The sequence below is a fragment of the Martes martes genome (genome assembly GCF_963455335.1).
Source record: "Martes martes genome assembly, chromosome: 13".
NCBI classification, from domain to species: domain Eukaryota; kingdom Metazoa; phylum Chordata; class Mammalia; order Carnivora; family Mustelidae; genus Martes; species Martes martes.
Window position 1 is genome coordinate 4,581,124 of NC_137901.1, and position 20,746 is coordinate 4,601,869.

General features: G+C 46.2%; 1 protein-coding gene across 1 annotated transcript in view; it reads left to right on the forward strand.

Moving 5' to 3' along the window:
* The first annotated feature begins 8,274 nt into the window (after positions 1–8,274).
* Positions 8,275–20,746, forward strand: part of CYB5A (cytochrome b5 type A) — a 36,303-nt gene continuing 23,831 nt past the window's right edge. Inside the window, exon 1 of the mRNA XM_080821287.1 lies at positions 8,275–8,702. Within this exon, the coding sequence (XP_080677413.1) occupies positions 8,574–8,702 (129 nt within the window). The 5' untranslated portion in view covers positions 8,275–8,573. The remainder of the gene's footprint in view (positions 8,703–20,746) is intronic.

A 20,746-nucleotide genomic window follows, 5' to 3' on the forward strand; every position in this document is an offset into this window, starting at 1 on the left:
GAGGTGCTCTCTCCCTCTGCCCCTCTCCCCCACGCACGCACACACTCTCTTTCTCAATAAATAAAATCTTTAACCTGCTAGAACTTGTTACAAACATCATTAAGATGTAATACAAATAACCTCCAATTCACCTTTTTATATTATCAATTTCAATGGTTTTTAGTACCACAGTTATGCAACCATCACAGTACATACTGGAAATTTTTCATCATTCCAAAATGATAATGTAGAATTATAAGGCTGAAGTTCTACACCATAAGTAAAATAATTTAAGTATAATAACACAAAAATGAGCTACTGTTTATTAAATGCCTACTCTGATCTAGATACCAGATATATTTCTATCCCATTGTCTTCATTTAAGAAACTTAAAGTTCCTGGCTATTCTTAAGTTTCATTTTGTTTTCAGAAAAAAAAAGTGTCTCCTACGACAGTAATAATTTTTTAAAAATCTAAATGTATAGTAAAGTCTTCTGTTGCTTCAGGTTATCTCTAAAGCATTTCAAGTTTGAATATATTTTTCATCTTTTTGCATGAAAAGAAGTATTTACTAAGATGTCTAATTTTTGTTATCTAGTCTCCTTTTCCACAATTACTTAGCTTTAAAACTTCTATTTGGGACAAGTTTCACAGTTGGTAATGCACAGAGCATACCTTCGAAGTCTGTCGTGGGCATTAGAGAAAACTGGCGTGTGCAAGTGGCGGAGTTAAGCTCGGCTTCTCTCACATGCACACACACAGCAGGGGAAGGTAACTGCGATTCTAACAGTTCCGATTTTTAAACAGCAACACATTTTCTCCCTTTAAGAAGAGACGTAATCACGTATCAGCCCAGGAATCGGGAATACCACCGGTCGTACGCGTGATCTCAGGAACCACCTGTGTTGCGGTCTAAGGCGATGGCGGACAGTGCCCTCCTGGCTGGCTCCCATGCAGCTTCCTCATTCAAGAAGGAGTGTTTCAGGGAACCTGGGTGGCTCAGTGGGTTAAAGCCTCTGCTTTCGGCTCAGGTCATGATCCCAGCATCCTGGGATCGAGTCCCGCATCGGGCTCTCTGCTAAGCAGGGAGCCTGCTTCCTCCTCTCTCTCTGCCTGCCTCTCTGCCTACTTGTGATCTCTGTCTGTCAAATAAAGAAATAAAAAAATCTTTAAAAAAAAAAAAAAAAGGAGTGTTTCAGAGTTTCGTCTCTAGAGGGGCACGTGGTTCTTTTACGGGAACTACTCGTAGAAAGGTTAACACAAATTCCCACACGTCGTTAATGACCTCATCAATGGGATTTCTGATAGCCTTAAAAGTAAAAACAGTCCTTCCTTCTGCCTTCCTGCTCTATTTTAATGTTTACTGTTATGAAAAGGTTTTTTTAAAAGTACAAGTTCCAAGGCAAAGACAACCTCCTTCGCAGTTTCGCCTAAAACCCACTTTCTCTGAAGCGCTGTGATGAAGGGCATCGAAGCGCGCCGGGCAGAGCATAAAGCGAACAGCTCACGACGGCGCGGCCGGGCCCACGCTGCGCGCGCCTGGAAGAACCCAGGTCAGAGCCGCAGGCCCGCGTCCGCGGCCCAGTTTCACGTCTGACCCACTTCCCCCTAAGATGACTCTCGCGGATTTGAACACCTTTCCGCGTTGGAGGCACCGCGAAGTTGCCGCCGGCCTTCGGCGGCCGGTCAGAGAGCCGCGCGGGAGCACCAGGGCCCCGCTGAGGAGCACTCCGGCAGCGGTTCCCGTTCTTCGGCGCTACCGCGGGCGCGTTCTGAGTTCTGGAGCGGTAAACCGGCCGCGCTCAGAGCACGTCCCCCTTCCCCGGGTTGCCCCGGAAGCCGCGCAGAGCGCTGCACGCCTCAGCCTCAGCCCCGGGTGACCGCACGTGTCAGCGAGCCGCAGGGGCCCGCAGGGGCCACGTAACCTGCCCCGCCCCCCGCGGGCCTCGTGTTCTCCGGGCAGGGACGGGCCGCGCAGGAAGCCCCTTCCAGGTCTTTCTTCAGCTTGACGACGCTGTCTGAGCGCGGCCTCCAGGAGCGAGCCCGGCGCACTGGAGTCCGCGCTGCTTCCCACCCTACGCGCCGGCAGCACCGCCCCCAGAGATGCGCTGCGCTTCTCGGGGCGCTGGGACGGGACCCCCCGCCGACGCTCCCTGACGGTCAGAGAGAGCCAGCAGCGCCTTCAGAGCCGTCGCCTCGTGAGGCGAACCCACAGGCCTTCACACCGGCGTGAGGATGGGGTGCGGCGGACGGCAGGGCCCGCAAGGGCCTCCGTTCTGCCTCTCTGCATCCTTCACCCTGACACCTCCCCAGGGACGTTCGCCCTTTGCTCTGAGGGGTCGCACTCCTCCTCACCTGCCGCCTCCGTGATCTCCTCGTGGCTCTTGGCGGTCCTCCCAGCACGCCCCGCGCGCCCTCCCGGCAGGCCATGCGCCCCAGCACGCCCCGCGCGCCCCGTGCTCCCATCATGCTACGCGCTCCTCAGGCGCCCTCCGGCACACCCATGTTCCTCAGCCGCCTCCTTTGCGCTCTCCCGGCAGCTCTTGGCGGTGCTCCCAGCACGCCCCATGCACCCTCCCGGCAGGCCCATGCACCCCCAGCAATGCCCTGTGCGCCACGTGCTCCCAGCGTGCCCCGCGCGCCTCATGTGCCCTCTTGGGCTACCCATGCTCCTCAGCCGCCTCCCTTGCACTCCCTTCGCTGTTGTTGGCGCCGCTTCCTGCAAGCCCCACGCACGTGCGGCACGTGTGCTCTCCCAGCATGCCCCACATACCCCACCCCCGACTCGCCCCGTGGGCCTTGTGCTTCCCCGGCATGCCTTGCGCGCCTCAGCTCTTTCCGCCAACGCTGGTGACGCAGGCTCGCGTCCGTTTAGAGAAGAGCTGGGGTTGGCCCCGGCGGGAAAGCGGGATCCCGGGCGCGGGAGGCCTTCTGGCTGTGGAGGGAGAGGACGGTGTGTCTGCTGGGGAGCTGTAGGCGTCACTCCTGACGCTGGCCCGCTTTCAGGGCTCACCTGGGCAAGTGCGCCCTTTGCCTCCCATGAAGGGCCCGTGGAGGCCGAACCGTCCCTGACTGGAAGGTTGTGCAGCGCTCGGTGGAGCCGCCGCTGGGGGCAAGCCCATCGCGAGCACCTCCTTCATTTGACAGGTATTCGTGAGGCGCCTGCTGTGTGCCTGGAGCTTTTCTAGGAGTGCTGCTAATGCTGTTAAATGATGTTTAAACTGTCTGAGCACACAAAGATTGGACCATATTTTGTGGTTAGGCAGGTACCACGTTAAAATGAAGGTTATTTCTGAGAAAGATTACCTGGGAAAGAGTCAAATCTTTATTCAGAGCTGGAACCAGGATGCTGAGCCCCAGGTGGGGACTGAGGCTGTGTTCAGCATGCACCCCGACCTGGAATGTGAAGAGTCTGGATGTCTAAGAGTGTGTTTGTCGTAGAGCATAATCAGCTGTCCTCAAACAGAGAGAGGGAGACTGGGACCCTGTTTGATTTGTCCCTAGTAAGGGTTCCCACTGGGTGTGTGCCTCATGGTCACCGGAGAATTGACAATCTCATGAACTGATTCAGTTGACATCGCTGCTTCATTTATTAAAGATGAATCGACTCTCTCAGGTTCTAGCATCATTGTATGTGGTGGAAAATTGTTTTTGCTGCCTTTAGCAAAGTTCTTTTGAATATTCTGGCCCTGCTGTAAGAAAGCAAAGAGAGAGCTATTTCTTCATACTTAAGCCAGAGTGCCAAGGAGGAGAGTACGGTGGTGGTGGGTGGCAGGCAGTGTTATCAGTAATCAGTAAGAGAATTAGGGAAGTAAAGATATCCAGAGACGAATATTTACTTCTTTGTAGCATCAGCTTTAGAGGTCCGAAGTGATATTTTTATTCAGGTAAGTAATTGTTTCCGACATGGCGCTTCCGGCTTGCAAGAACTCCACTGCCCTCTTCATCACTCACATTGTACACTTATGCAGATGCATTGAGCACTTTGGATTGCTCCTAGGTGTGCACATTGTTCATTTTAAACTATTTTCATGCTATTGCTGCATTTAGCCTCTCTTTTTTTGTGTGTCCTAGCCTGGGAAAGAAAGAAAACAGCTTTATCTTTAGCATATGTCTTGGGGAAAGTTAGAAAACTTGGCTAGTCCTCTTGCTAGTGACAGATAAATTAATCCACATTTTTCAGTATGGTTAAAGTAAAATTGTGACATTTCCAAGTACTTACATGCAATCTTCTATGTAAGTTTATACCCGTATTCATCCAAAAACATTTATTGAGCACACACTGAGTTCTGAGCACTCTGCTGAAGACACAGCTGTGACCAATTATCCCTGCCCTTGAGGAACTCTTGGCCCAGTGAGAAGGGCAGATGTGTAGACTGATGACTTAGTGAGTGTGTGATAATCAAAGAATCAAGGAATATTGAGTGGGCATTAGTGGGAAGGGAAGAGTGTGATCAGCTCGTGCCTCCTCCAGTGTTGACTACTAAGGTGAGTCAAAAAGTGCCCTGAGTTCTAGGGCAAGAAAAAGGAAGTGGGAGAAAGGAATGAAGAGAGTCCTCTGGCGAAAGGGGACTTGAACAAGGGTATGGAAGTAAGGATAGGATGCTGTGTCTCCAGCGACAGATCTCACTGTCGCTAGGCTAGGCTGTAGGTTTGAGCTGGAAATGACAAAAGATAGAGCTGGAATGAGGCAGATTTTGAATGATCTTGGATGCTCTGGTAAGGAATGGGAAGTTTAGTTACTGGGAGACCTTGGAAAGTCTTAGGCAAGTAGTGATGTGATCAGATTTTAATTTAGATTCATTATTCTATGGAAGATGGACCTGAGGAATTGAAGACTAGAAGGAGAACCTGTCAAGGTATTGTAAGCAGGTAGGCAGGTAATCATGAAAGGCAGATCTGGCAGAATGGTACTAGGGATAAAAGAGGAGAACACTCATTAGATATTTAAGAGGGAAAATCTCTGGGACTCGGTGATGGAATCAATTCTGAGGATGACTTGGATAATTTGCAAGCTTCTGACTTGGGGAATACACCATCAACTGTTTCATAGAACTGTCCGGAACCCTAAACCCTTTACAAAGTTAAATAGGATACCTGGAATTTTCGTTATGTATACCATTTTGCTCTTGTTCTATTTATTTGTGCTAGAGACAAAAAGATTTAAAAATAAATATAATATTGCAGCCATGTCCTACTATCAAACATTCTCCTTATTTGCCTGCTTCTAAAGAAGGACATACAAGGAAAATGTGCCTAAGAATGTATTTACAATAAGATATATAATTGTTGTTGTTTGAACTTAGGAAAATTGCCCTACTTCAGCAATGAACTTCAGATATTTGATGAGCTTTGTGATCAGATAATTCCCATTGCTCTCTCCTCCTCATTTCTGCTTCTGCAGTCCAATTGAACAGAGATTCCTTTTTTTAAAAAAATATTTTATTTATTTGACAAAGAGAAATCACAACTAGGCAGAGAGGCAGGCAGAGAGAGAGGAGGAAGCAGGCTCCCTGCAGAGCAGAGAGCCCGATGCAGGGCTCGATCCCAGGACCTTGAGATCATGACCTGAGCCGAAGGCAGAGGCTTCAACCCACTGAGCCACCCAGGCACCCCTTGAACAGAGATTCTCAACTGACATTTGGTATTATACATGGATAGAAACAATCTCAAGCCATACGTACTTTATTTGAAAATGAATAAAAATGTAAAATTTTTAGAAAATTTTGGAAATTATTGCTAATAGGAAATTATTTAGAAATCAACAAAATAGGCTATATAGATGAGAAATTTAGATATTTTTTGAAGGAGAAAGTTAAATTTTGCTAATATGGTATTTAAAAGGCCTGGATATAATGCAAATTATCTGTAGATATTTGAATTGGGAGTCCCATTTTTGTTGAAGGGCCCATTTGTTTGAGGGAACCAGTTCTCTATGGTTCTACCTGTATAATGGAGAATTTAACTATCAATGGGCAGGGAAAGGCTGTTCAAGCACATCTTGTGCATGATTGACAGAAGTAGAAAATGAATAAAAAATGTAATTATGTTTGCTTATTTTTGGCTTATAGTGGAAAAGAGACAGTGCTTTTTACAGTACATTTTTACCTGAGGAACTTTAGAAGTGGTGTTGGTTTTCCAAATGTTTATAAAAATGTCTTTGTTGGAGGGGAAGTCAGGAGTTTATAAGTATTTGTTTTCTTTAATCTCTCAGGTTTGTTTCCAAATTTGCCTAGATTTACTTCACCTTGGAGCACCTGCCATATAGGATGTTTCCTCATACCTGTGTTTTAGAAAAAGGAAGCCTTGTAGAATAATAGTAGCAGCACTAGCTGAAATCTATTGAATGCTGTCTATGTGCCAGACCTTGTCCTAAGCATATTATAAGTGATATGCCTAGAATAGGTAACTGATAAGCTCATAGCTATGCATCTCTGAATAAATCATCACTAAACCAAGGGCAGGATCCAGATCACTAGTGCCAAAGTTTTGTTTTTAACCACTTCTGGATTTGGAACTGAGACTGAAATCTGGAACAATATTGATGGTGGATTATAGATATAGCCATGATCTTAAGAGACTCAGTGCTCTGCTAGAAGTCATGGGAAGATTTAGCTGTTCTAAGAAATGTTTAGGGAAGTAGAATAATCTGGTTTACTATTTTTAAAATATATAGGAGCATTATAACACGAAATGTAAACATTTGAAAACAGAAAAAGTGTCAAGTCAATAATTTAAACTTCTGCTTGGAGCAACTAGAAAAAAGAAAAGAAAAATAAACATAAGGTAAACAGATGGAACTAATACAGAAATTAATGAAGTTGAAAAAAAATAGAGAAAAACAAAAAGAAATCTGGCTCTTTGAAGAGATCAGTAAAACTGACAAACCTCTAGCAATGCTGACAACCAAAAAATGAGAGAAGTCACAAATTACTAATATCAGGAATTAAACATGGGATATCAATATAAACCCTACAGACATCAAAAGGTTAATAAAGAAGTATTATGAATGGATGAAATGGATCAATTCCTCAAAGAGTATGAAGTACCACAACTCTCCCAGTATGAAACAGATAATTTGAATAGTCCTGTATCTGTTATGGAGATTAAATTCATGGTTTAAAACTTCCTGAAAAAGAAATCTGCAAGCCCGTATGGCTTCTTTGGAGAACTCTACCTATTCTACTTTTAAAGAATAATAAAACCAATTCTATGAACCTCTTCAGAAAAATAGAGAATACATTCCAATTCATTCTCTGAAGCCAATGTTACTCTGATACACAAATCAGATAAATACCATGCGTGAAAGAAAACCGCACACCAATTTCTCCCACAAACAGATAAAAAAAAATTCTTTAACAAAATATAATTTAGCAATAAACAAGTGGGGTGTATTCAGAAATGCAAGGCTGGTTCAATATATGAAGACCAATGTATTTAGAAAGCTTGGAAAAATGTTTCCTTCTCCATGGCCATGCATTCCTATGGAGGAGGTAAGCAGTGGGGAAGGGAACTAACATTTGTGAAGCTTCTAACATGGACGAGCTGTGTTGAGTCTCTAGGAGGATGACCTACATGTGTAACCTGCTGCGTAGGTCCTTTTAGAATTCACTGCCATTGGTGAAAAGGACCTTAACAGACGACTTGATAATATGCTGGGATTTCTCCTCCCCCGCACCCCCCCCCGCAAACATTTGTAAATCTTCCTATGAGTGCTCCCTAAGCTGGGGAGTTGCTGTTCTGGAGTCCTAGTGCTGTTGATCCTTTGGGATTTATGTAAACAATACACCGTTGAGAAGAGACAGAGGGGACACTAAAGCGAGTACTCGCCCAGTCAGTGTCAACAGCGAAGTGCTTCAGAGCTTGAGGAGTAACTAGGACCTTTTTCTTTGTACCGCACAAATAATTTCCCTGGGTTTTCTTCCTGTGAGAATTGGATACGCCTGGGGAGGGGAATGTCGAGCACAATTCCTGAGTGACGATTCTGGGCAGCACACTGTCTCTGAAGCGGAGTGATGGCACTGCGTGTTTTAAGTCCGCGAGGCTCGGGACTCTCCCATCACGTTAACAGATTCGCAGCGGAGCGACTTGGTTACACAATGACATCCAGGGCTGGCTGGTCTGACCTGATTGCGAAACCGAGGCGAGGGTGGCGTGCGATCGCTGGCCCCTGCGGACCACCCTTGGACCGCCGCCTCACGCAGATACCCGACGTTGGGTGCCCGTCGGCCCCAGCCCCGCAGCCTTCTGCGCAGACGCAACGGAAGCCCCGCCCCAGCTCGCCACGCCCTCCGCGCGCACGAACCACCGAGTTCCTGAAGGGAACATTCGCAGCCAGTGCACGCCCGCGCGCTGGGCGGGGGCGCACTCGGGTTGGCTGATGGTGTCGGCCGAGGGCGGGCCCCTTGAGTGACACGCGTTCTGTCCACTCATCGGAGGCCGTGCGCCACCGCCCCCTCCGCGGCGCGGGCCGCCCTGCTCTGGGCGCCGAGCCGGGGCCCGGGAATGTCCCGGGCCCAGCTAGCTGAGACGCGCGCTCTGCTCCTCCCGACTCGGCTGGTGTCTACACGGCCCGAGGCTCTCCGAGTTCCGAAATGGCCGAGCAGTCGGACCAGACTGTCAAGTACTACACCCTGGAAGAGATCCAGAAGCACAACCACAGCAAGAGCACCTGGTTGATTCTGCACCACAAGGTGTACGATTTGACCAAGTTCTTGGAGGAGGTGAGTTGGAGAGACGTGACGCTGGCTGGGTTTGGGGTTTCCGTGCGGCGAACTTGTGTCGCTCGCAGCGTGGCGCGGTTGAGGTGTGTGGCTGCGTGGAACGCGTTCGCCCGTGCGTGCACACCTGAGCGCGTTCCTCCCGTCTGCACCTGTGCGTGCACACCTGTGCTCACACACGTGGGGGCGCCCCCTGAGTCCGGACACCTGAGTGGCACCCGCCTCTGCACGCCTGGGAGCGGCCGCGGGGTCTGCACACCTGGGCGCGCACCCTCGGGAGTGTCCCGCCGCGCGTCTGCCGGCGTCGCTGCCGGGCGAGCCATCTTGGCAGCGGCGGGTGCGGGCAGAAGCTGCCTCCCTCCGCGCGCGCGGGAGAGCACCGCTTAGAGCTGGGTGGGAAGCACGATCGCGTCCGGAGCTGCCTTCCTGGGAGGGGGCGCTGCTGCGGAAGGATTTTGAAAGATCCCTTTATGAGTTTACGTAGGCGGGTGGGGGGCTCCATCAGCGACCAGGATCCTCGAACTTCTGTTATTCCGGGAGTGGATTCCCAGTAGAAGCCGGTTGGAGACCACCCGCCCCGAGAACTGTGAGATCCCACAAGAGAGGAGCCCGAGTCCCGTGGTCTAGGTGTAGTCCGCACCCGCTGTCCCCGGCACCCGCTGTCCCCGGCATCCGCAGGCCCACCCCGACCATCCACGCGCACCCTGTTCGCCGGGAAGGAGTGCGGTGATTGTTAACCGCATCCAGTAAGGACAGCGCGGCGAGCTACGGTTCTGGACTCTCGGGACCAGGAAATCAGCCCCGCCTGTGTGAGGCTCTGATGCAGAAGGAAGCATGGGTGGTGAGAACCGCCAGTGGGACTTGAGCTTTAGCTTTGGGAGTTGTAGACTAACTTTGCCTGATTTAAAGGAAAACATTGCTTTGATGAGGTTCTTTGCATTAGGTTACAATGTTTGCAGTAAATTCTAGGGTTTTTTTCTTTGCTGCCTCTGGATTTGTTTTATCACTGTGGGTGTGCTTGAACCATAAATCCGAATGCAGCACTTACCCTCCTTCGCCGCCCCCCACCCCTGCGCCTCCCCCCCAAACAAAGAATGTTTAGTGATCTAATTGTTTTTACATAGTTGGAGGGGAAATGGAAGTAAAAGCCTAGTCTTGGCTGAATCACAATTTACATCAAGGGACTTTTGCTGAGAACTTTTTTTAAAGCTGTGTTTAAAAAAAGCTGAAAGTGATGTTTATTAATAAGATATTTTACTCCTAAATTGCCATTTGGTGGTGTGCCAGAAGATAAAATAGTGTTCCGATTGAGGAGGAGTGGTTTATAGTAGGGAGGCACACCTGATCTGTCCCTCCTACCTAGTCACAGGCCATAACGCATCAGGAGTTCATAACCTGGCACCCTTATATCAGGGCTAACTGATGCCAAAGGTCTACTTTCACCTGTTCCTTTTTCCTCTCCCATGGTATGTGTAATTCTAGAATTTTAAGATTCAGCATGTGCTTTCTTTGTTTCTATCTGTAGAAAAGAATAGCATTTATGAAATAGTAATAGGATACTTTTTGGAAAAAAAGAATTTTTTTCCCTCTTTTGTGGGTTCTATTCTGTCCATTGTGTTGTACAGGCGTCTGCCCTGGCCTCTACCCCCACCAGATGTCAGCACTCCCTCCCTGATTGTGACAGTCACAATGTTTCCAGATACTGCCAAGTGTTCAAAAATCACTCCTAGTGGAGAATCACTGTCCTAAAAATGTATTTTGCATAACTTTTAAAGGTAAATTTCTCAGAAGGAGATAACAAGGAAGAGAAGATTACTAAACTTTAAGCCACTTACATTTCATTTTTATGAGGCAGGAAAGAGAATTGCACAGAATTTTCTGAGTAAAATTGTAAAAGGTGCGAACAAGCTGTTGGGTGGGTAAATTAGCTGAGGACCAGTTCTTTTGTTTAATCGTTTTCAGTACTCTGAAAGTAGCTTGAGAAGAATGTGTTAGGTGCTAGGTAAAATGCAGTGAAATGAGCTTCTCACTAATATTTGGTAACCAACACAGTGAGATAACTAAAAACTATTTATAGTGAGATAAATAAAAACGAGTTTAAGGTGGTTCCCGTTTCCTTTTCTCAACTGGTACTTGGTCACATGTTCCCCATTATAGCCTGCCTGTGACTTGAGTTTGGGGCACCACTACTGTCTGGTCGTTGTGCCCTTCCTTTTGATCAGTAAGTTCAGTATCTTCTGAACTCTTTCCAGTGTGTCTCCCTCAGGAGATTATGACCCGAGAGGAAGATGCATCATTTCTGTTCCCAGAAGCTTCTGTTGGAGGAAGCAGGACTAGCACAGGAAACAGTGCTGTGCTGGGGTCCACTGAGTTTAGTCGATTAGGGGGCAGACCCAGGAGGGCAGTGTGAAGCCTCGGGCCTGAGCTCTGTAAAGAGGCCCTGAAGTCCACAGTGACAGGGTGGAAAGGACAACGCAGGTGCACAGAGGGGGGACTGGATTAAGGTAACAGAGCAAAGTGGCTGACATTTTGCAGTTGGACCCACTGGCAGGAGTGGAGGCCTCTCTGGAATGATACACCATCGTAGGATCCCTGCCTGTGGCTTCCTACATCTTAAACACAAATCTTCTCCGCTTCTGCAGGCCACTCTGCCAGGTGTAAAATTCTTCCTAGATCTGTCCTGTTTCCATTACTTTATTCTGCCAGTACTGTTTATCTCTTCTTTTGAAACAGAGAAAGGGGCCCAGGTTATCTGTCTCTTCCTTCCTCCCCTGCTGATTTCTTCCATCATTTTAAAAGCTCCAGGATTTCATGAAACCTTTCTGTGTTAACTAAAGAATGTTCTGCTTTCCCTAATTTACCTAAGTATGAAAGGTTTTTCTTTTTTCTTTTGGAGTGAGGGACTTCCTACCTCTAAAGTGAACTTTCAGTCATTATGGGCTCTAGATCTCCCTCTACTATGAGTTCACCCATCTGTATGGACAATAAATACTCATGGTAGTATTTTTTCCTGCATTCATGTTGAGAAAATGTATAGTGTGATGGGTGGAAGGGGGTACTCCTCTGCTACCTACACTCTCCGTGTCTCAGATGCCTTATTTTAACGTAAGGTGGAGGATGGTAGTAGTGTCTACGTCACAGGGTTATTATAAGAATTAAAATAATGCTGGTTAAACACATGACACAATACCAGACACGTGGATAAACGAAGACCCCTGTTCTAGTTTGGCGCAGGGTGGGCTGGTGGCTCGTTTTCTGTAGTATCTTATGTAGCTGAGTGTTAATGGGAGATTTTAGGTAAAGGTGTAAATCTGGCAGGTGATGTTGAAATGAAAAAGGATTATAAAAATTATATGCTTCCAGTCAGGAGCACAGGTGAAGTTTCTAAGTTGTGCAACGAGCTCTATCTCTTGAAATAATAGCCTTAAAAAACTGGTTTGTTGTTCAAGAGGACGGTAGATACCTGAGAGGGCAGGCTGGCTCATTGTTAATGGCAAGCTAAGTACCAGCAGGTGTTTAGTTACTATCTATGTTGACCTACAGGATTTTATTGCTTGCATTTTTTAGAGTAGATTTTCTTTTTTTCAGTCCTCAGTTCTACTTTTTAAATTTATTTTCATGAAGTTTGGTTTTGTCTCATCTGATGATATTATTAGCGGGACTAATGACTATAGAGCTTTGAGGGACAGTTACTTGAAATGAAAACGTAGGCCTTTGGGGCCAGGAGGAAAAAAAAAATGGTTTGCTTTTCCCTTTCTGTGATTTAGGCAGCAGTGTGTATTCAGTTTTTAAGACCTGTGGGAGGCAAGAAGAAAGCATTTTATAACTGATGAAGTTATATTAACTTGCTTTCAGTTCCAGTCAATAGATGTTTGATTTATAAAATTGGTATCTTCCTAAAAAATGTGGTAGAGGAGAATGCCTTTGTGTCAAGTTGGTGTCTCCTTGTTTCTGTAGCACATTTTTTTGTCATCCTGGATTTCCTTTAACAGCATTCTGCTTCACAGAACTGTTGGCTCCTGGTTCATTTTTGCTTTCAGAGACTGTGTTCATAATAGCAAGTTTTGATGTAGGGATTTATTTTTTGTTATTTTCCTTGAACATGGTTGCCTACTTTTCAGAAACCAGTGGTTCCTATCCTGGGGGACCTCAGTTCTCCTGGACCCAGGAAGAAAGCGGTGCTTAAAACTTAAGCCCTTAATTCTGAAAAACACGAGGACAGTATAGCTTGATAGGGGGTGACGTATTTAGGGCTAAATCCTAAGTGCCTTTGCTTTTTTCGAGGAAGATTGATAACACTCTGAACCTGATAGTACTAAAGAGCTATGGTTGCAAATATGTCTTTGATGACTATAAAGTAGGAATGTTATTATTCCACATTCGTAGTTTGGTAAATAAAACTTTAGAAAATAATGAAGCCCATAGGACGAAAATATAAAGGGGTTCTTAAGGGTAAACGTGGCACGGGTGTCTTGGGTAAACAGGCGGCAGAGCCACAAGGCTACTTGGGGAATGTGAGCCTGTGGGCAGGGTCTTTTATATTTCTGCATTTTTTCCCCCCTTGGTAAGTTTTTGCTACTTGTGAGAGGAGGTTTCAAGAGTGCTTGTGAGCTACTACTCTGTTTTGAAACATTAAAAACTTAACAATGAAAAGCAACACTTGAAATTGTTAACTTTTGACTTTTGTTTATCTTTAAGGTGGATGGAAATTCCAAAGGAAGGGAGAGTAGATTATGCAGGCCAGTTTGGCTAAATCAAGGAGTAAATAATACTTCTTTCTTTCTTTCTTTCTTTTTTTTTTTAGAGATTTTATTTATTTATTTGACAGAAAGAGATCACAAGTAGGCAGAGAGAGAGGAGGAAGCAGGCTCCCTGCCGAGCAGAGAGCCCAATGTGGGACTCGATCCCAGGACCCTGAGATCATGACCTGAGCTGAAGGCAGAGGCTTAACCCACTGAGCCACCCAGGCGCCCAATGCTTATTTCTATTGAATGCAGGTATCTTTATTCCAAAAGTCCTCCAGAACCATAGAAGACAAGCAATGGGTACCTTTTTATTTTTCTTTTTTAAGATTTTATTTATTTGAGAGAGAGAGAGAGAGAGGGAGAGAGAGAGAATATGTGCACATGCACGAGCTGGGGGAGGAACAGAGGGAGAGGTACAAGCTGACTTCCTGCTGAGTGATAGCCTGACAGGACAAGGGCGGGAGCACTCCATCCCATGACCCTGCTTTTTTTTTTTTTTTTTTTTTTTTTTAAGATTTTATTTATTTATTTGACAGCAATCACAAGTAGGCAGAGAGGCAGGCGCGGGGGGGGGGGAGCAGGCATGAGCAGAGAGCCCGATGTGGGGCTTGATCCCAGGACCCTGAGATCATGACCTGAGCCAAAGGCAAGAGGCTTAATCCACGGAGCCACCCAGGCACCGCTGACCCTGCGATCTTGACCTGAGTGGAAATCACGAATTGGAGGCTTAACCCACTGAACCACCCAGGTGCCCTGCAGTGGGTGCCTTTTAATATAATGAAGTTTGTACAAGCGAGTTCCTGCTAGACATTCTAAGTGTTGGATGGGGGTTAAGAAAACTGTGTCTCATCTTAGACCCATTTTGAGGTGAGTCAGGTAAAATCTCTAGATCGTTTTCTTCATTCTTAATGGGGACTATTCTGTCCCCTGTATCAAGTTTGTGAACATTAGAAAAATATGTGTGTAAGCACTTGGAAAATATATAAATATTTTGATTAAGATAAAGTTTTCTTCCCAAGTAAGTTAAAATTTGTTGTATGTAAGGTTCAATATTTATTTAGTAGGAACACACACCAAATTATAATGTTAAAAGCAAAAATGGTTCAAAATACAAATACTCACTTGAAATATAATTTTTGAGGAATATGTGCTGTGTGTTATCGATATCCTCTCTTTTCTGGCGCCTTTAAAAATACAACTTTAATTTTTTCTAAAAACATTTTTATTTATTTTAGAGAAAGAGAGAGCATGAGTAGGGGTAGAGACAAGGGGAGAAGCAGACTCCCCAGTGGGCAGAGGGTCTGACGCAGCCCAATGTGGGGCTCGATCCCAGGACCCCTGAGATCGTGACCTGAGCTGAAGGCAGACACTTAACTGAGACCTGAGCCACCCAGGTGCCCTAAAAATACAACTTTATTGCTGTGGGGGAAGGAGTACGTGTTACTGTAAGGAACTGGACGGTGTGGGAAAGAACAAGGGAAAAGTCAAAACTCGCAGAGTTCCACTGCCCAAGGTGACCACCATGAATGTCTCGATGAACACCTTCCCAGAGCTTTACACACATCCACCCTTGTACAGGGGTTTGCTGTACATAAATGATAAAATACTCTGCTTGCTATTTGGTAACCTGTCTCGTCCCCCTATATGTGGAGGACACCATTCTGTGTCAGTAGATTGTATTCTTCTGGCTGCTTGCTTATTGCGTAGATGTGTCATGATTTATGTAACCAAACCTCCTTTTTTTTTTTTTTTTTTTTTGCACATTTCATTGTGCTGTTTGCCACCAGTGATGTCTCCCTAGGTGAGTCTTTGTAAACTGGATTGCTGGGTGGGAAGTTACATGTGTTTTGCATTTTGTCGCATATTCCCAGAGTGCCCATGGTGATCACAGGAGTGGCCACAACCTGGGCTTACACGCTAGTGAGACTTTGGTCTCCCAGACCTTTGTTTTCTTTAGTAACTGAGAGAATTGATTACCTTCTTTCTCTCTGGAATTATTTGGATGTGTATTTTTCTCAGCAGGGGCAACGTATGAAACATTTTTTTCTCCTTTAGCATATACATTTTCTTAAAAATGCAGCTGTAGCAAGTAACACCTTTTTTATCCTAAAACTTCCAGGGCTGGTCCAGTTTGGAGCACTCAGGAAAAGTGGCCTGAGGTAGCAATAGAACGATGAGGTTGGACGTAGCAGTGGCTCAGGGCTCTTCTCTGTGCCTTGATGAAGTGTGAGGCTTTTTCCTATTATCTTTGAACCTGGGTTTCTTGGGAACTCCTATTTATGTGTACATATTTATTAACTGGCTGCTTGTGTCTTAGACCAGACCAGGAGAGTGAATTGAAGATGTGGGACTCAGTTCACTCTGGGTGAGTAGAATTTGGTATGAGCGGCCTGATGGTAAGTGATCTCCGGTCAGGGGGAGCTGACGGCTCGTGAATGACAGCGAGCTGTCACGTTCTTGCGTGCCGAGTTGTGTCTCTAGTCAGGCCCATGAGGTCTCCGTGTCCAGCAGGATGGCCCTGAGCCAGCACTGCAGCTGGGAAGGAGCAGGACGCTGGGTGGCTGTGGGAGAGCCAGCGAGGGAGGCATTCATGGCCCCAGGCCCGTCAAGGGCGTCCTGTGCTGGCTTTCTAGGGGTGGCAACCTGTTGCTCCTTGGCAGCGAATGTCTAGAGTGTGTCCTTTTCCACCTGTTTCTTGCAGTTCCTGCCGTTGGTTCAGTGAGTTTTGCACAGCCGTGTTGAAAATTCCCCGGGACACAAAATATACCCAGCCTGCTTCCCTTTCTTCTGTCTTCAGAAAGTGTTAACTAAATGTCACGTGTCCTCCCTCCCTTGGTGGAGATCCCCAGTGGATTAATGGTAAAAGTGATAGTAGGGGACACTCACTGAACATTGATTGGCGTTGAAAATGTGCCAGATGGTATGCTGAGTGCTTTTTGTGCACAAAGCCTCCTTTGCATTTATACTTTTAATCCGCAAAATGATCCTCCTTCGTTGGAGTTGGTATTCTTCTCTAAAACGTAAGAGAAATGTGGCCGGGAAGGTCAGGGACTTGCTCTAGTCACACGGCCAGTGAGGACGAAGCCAGGATTTAAGTCCATGTTGCAGGACTCCCAGCCCTTGTTCTTCCGCTTACACTGTGGCCAGGGCGTGAGACCTGGGATAACCGGGAGAGCTTTAGAAGACAAGAGCCATCCGTTTGGTACATAGTTGATGTTACTTGCTTTGAGTTTTCCACCCCATGTCCAGAGGTCACTGCAAGAACCAGGGAGAAAGCAAAGGGAAGTTGAGAATGGAAGCATTTGAACAAAAAGAAAACCCTTAGAAGGTCAAAGAGCAAAAATGTGCCTGCCTTTCTGTCTGTTGTTATTTTACTGTGTCGCATTACAGGAGGTGAAGGATATGACCAGCCGCTCCAGGTTCTCACAGGAGGTTTTTCACGCAGTGTCTTGGTGGAGTCTTCGAGGACTCTGTTCCCAACACAAGTGACACCTGGGTGGTCTTAAGAATCAGTGTCCTGTTGTTTAAGGAAAAGATTGTGTACATAAATGTTAGGTTTGTGTGAAGAGTTAAATGCTGTTCTGGACAGGCTTCTTAAGTGTGTGCCCTGGGAGGGCTTGTTCTGAATGGAAATCTGAGGAGGTTACTGCTCCGATTAGCTCAGCTAATCCCCACCTGCCCCTTCCCCCCTCACGGATGGTGGGTCCTCATCCCTGGCGCTGTGCATGACACCCTGCCTTGCCTTATCTGCCTGTGCCACCATTCCACTTAACATTGCAGCCTCAGGAGCCCCCCGGGAGGTCTCCCCCTTTCTTGCTGCTTTCCCTTCTGTCTTCTTCCTGCTCTGTGAGTGTATCTGCCACGCCCTTGCGGTACTCTGTCCTGTGTTCTCAGAGCAGGACCTCACCCAGTCTCCAGGATTTCACGGGTTCCGCCAAATTGGTGGCTGCTTTGAGTTTTCAGTTTGAGGAATGTATGTTGTTATTCTAGTAGAGAATGGAACTTCTTGAAGAAAATCAAAGAACTTCATTTTGTGGAAACAGATTGCCATTTCCCTGCTTAATTCTTTTCAATGACTTTCTGTTGCGTCTATAATGAATTCCCATCTCTGTGTCCTGGTTTAATAAGATCTGCATGATCTGGCCCCCACTGCAGGCAGTAATACTATCCCCCTGTCCTCCACCCCTCACTCAGGCCCTTTCTGTTTCTCAGACATGTCCGGCTTGTTTCTGCCATAAACCTTTGTACTGGTTCCCGCTTTGCATGGTGTGTGTTCCCTGATCACTACCCTCTTGAGCTCCCAGCTCAGGATCTTTTCCCAGGACGGGGATCTTCTGTCCCATCGTCCTGCTTTGCTTCTCTGTTAATACGTCATTCAGTACCTGCTGTTTTTCCTATTCGCCTGTTTGCGGCCTTCCCACCAGGCAGTGGGGCCCCTGTCCGTCCTACTCACTGCTCTATATCCTGGCACGTAGTAAGTGCTCAGTAAATGTGTCTCCCTGATGGAGGGACACAGATACATTTTCTATACTGTCTTATGTCTTTTTTTTTTCTCTTTCTACACAAATGTTAACTTCTAGTTTTATTATGACATGATACTTTCTTAGTCTGTAGATGTTTGCATGGAATTCCATCCCAGAGACTTAACACTTAGAAACCGGAGAGACTTTATTAGGAGAGTTCAGATTATGGCATAGCCTCAGAGTGTGGACTGGAAGAATGAAGCCGAGCCAGGCTCCCAGGAAGTGAGGAGAAGGAAGTGGAGAGTCAAAGGCAGGGGTTTCCAGTACATTCTGCCAAAAGCCAGTGATCCCCCTTCCTTCTGCTCACCCAGAGTCCCTTCATCCTGCTGCATCAGCAAGCCCCCCCTCAGCCCTCACCTCACTGGGTCGTTCTTGCTCATGTTCAAGCGCGCTGTTACTGGTGCTGTCCTCAAACGTACTCACATGTAGCCCCTCCTTACTTCCCCCACTCCTGGTGCTGGTTTTCTGCTCCCTTATGTAGTAAAATCCTCGAGAAGGTTGTTAAGCCTCCTGCCTTCAGTCTATCTTTGCTGTTCTTTTACCCAAACCATTCTTGCTAAGGTCTGCAGTAATGCCACTGCTCCATTCTCAAGTCTCCTCTGTTTGATTTTCCTGCACCCCGTGACCTAATGTTCCCCTCTCTTGGAGACACTTTTTGCGTGTGGCTCCCAGTGCCCTTCTCTCCTGCCTCCCGGGTCTTGCTCTGTCTCCCTTCTAATCTCAGCAGGGGAGTGCCCTCCAGCCCTGTGCTTCGTACTTTGCCTGGGTCATCTCTTTCAATGTCCTGACTTTGAATATGCTGGCAGCTTCTGAATTTTTATCTCCAGGGCGAAAAGACTTCTTCTCTAGCCTTGGGACTATTGTATCCACGGTCTGCTTCACATCCCTACTTGAGTGTCTGCTAGGTCCCTTACATATAACATATTAAAAACTGAGCTGACCTTCCCTTGTAAAACTGGCCCCATTGTCGCACTTACCCACTTCAGTTGATGACAGTTCTGTCCATTGGCTCAGGTCAAGAACCTTGAGGTCGTATCTGACCCTTCTCTTACCTCTCAGTCCACATGAATCCAGGAGGACATTCTGTGGTCTCCACTTTTATAATAGAGTCAGATTCTGACTAATTTTTCCCACCTTTCCTGCTGTCTCCTTGGTCTGATCAACATTGTTCCTCACCTAGTGTCCATTGCCTGGGACAGCAGATTCTCACTACAGTAGTGTAGTCTTTTAAAAGGTACATCAGAATGCTTCGCTTTCCTGTAAACTTTTTTATGACTAATTACACCACCTAATTTAAGATTTGGGTGATGGCTATAGCAATCAAGAAAAGTGTGTTCCTTGGCAGAGAAACATACACATAGTTCAGTGGAACAGAGTAGAGAACCCAGAGGTAGACCCATGCAAATGCTTCCAACTGGTTTTTGACAAAGATGCAGAAGCAATTTGATCAAGGAAGGGCAGCCTTTTGAACAAATGGTTCAGGAACAATTGGACATTAGTAGTTGAAAAATAAATCCTGAACTAAACCGCACAGTTGATTAAAAAAAAAAAAAAAGTAACCCAACTATAGGTCATAGATATAAATATAAAATGCAAAATATTTTGAAGAGACTTAGGCAGAATTCTTAGACATGACAGTGCAAGTGTGGTCCATATAAAAGCAAATGGATAAATTAGACTTCCTAAAAATGAAAAACATTTGCTTTTTAAAAGACCCTCTTCAAGGAATGAAATGACAAGCCACTGACCAGCAGAAAATTTGTTTCTAGTCTCATATCTGACAAAGGACTTATGTCCAAAATATGTAAAGAATTCTCTAAATTCAACGAGGACACAATCCCAGTAGAAAATGGGCAAAAGACTTGAATACACATTTCTTTCAAAAAGATACATGGATAACATATAAACACATGGAAGGATGTCCAGCATTAGCCACTAGGGAAATACAAGTTAAAGCCACAGTGAGATACCACTACAAACCTCTTAGAAAGGCTGTGAAGGGGGTGCCTTAGTGGTTCTGTTGGTTAAGTGTCTGATTTAGGCTCAGGTCATGATGTCAGGGTCATGGGATCAGCCATGTGGCCCATGTGGGGCTCCGCGTTCAGTAGGGAATCTGCTTGAGATTCTTCTGTCTCCCTCGTCCTTATCCACCCCCACCCCCCGCTTGTGCATGCGCTCTCGTGTTCTTTTTTCTCTCTGACTTAAATAAATAAATCTTTTTTAAAAAGGGGGGCTGTGATTAAAAAAACAAACAAACTGGTAACCCAAATGCTGGCAAGGATGTGGAAATACTAACTCTGGCACGCATTGCTGGTGAGAATGCAGAAAGGTACAGACGCTCTAGAAATCAACCTGCTTTTAAAAAGTTAAACATACATTACCGTATGAGCTAGAAATCATACCCCTAGCCATTTGTCCTAGAGAGATGATAAATGTGGCATATGAAAGCCTGTTACACAAGTGCCAGCGACTGGAACAATGCTGGTGCAGAGAGAGGACTCAGTATTTATTGGCTGAGCAATGAAGAGTTTGTAATTGTGAAATGTTAGAGAATCCATACAAAACAGCTGTTGGCTAGTAGCTTTATGTATCATATCCCTGAACTGCAAACAGCTGAAGTGTTCTTCAGGGCATCCATAGTTAGGCTGGGAAGTGCTCAGAGCAGAGCAACCTGAACGAGCGTCGGGAGCATTACGCCCGGTGTAAGAAGAGAATCTCACAGGATTGCATGCAGTGTGATTCCATTTATGGGACCTTCTCAAAATGGCGAGAGGACAGT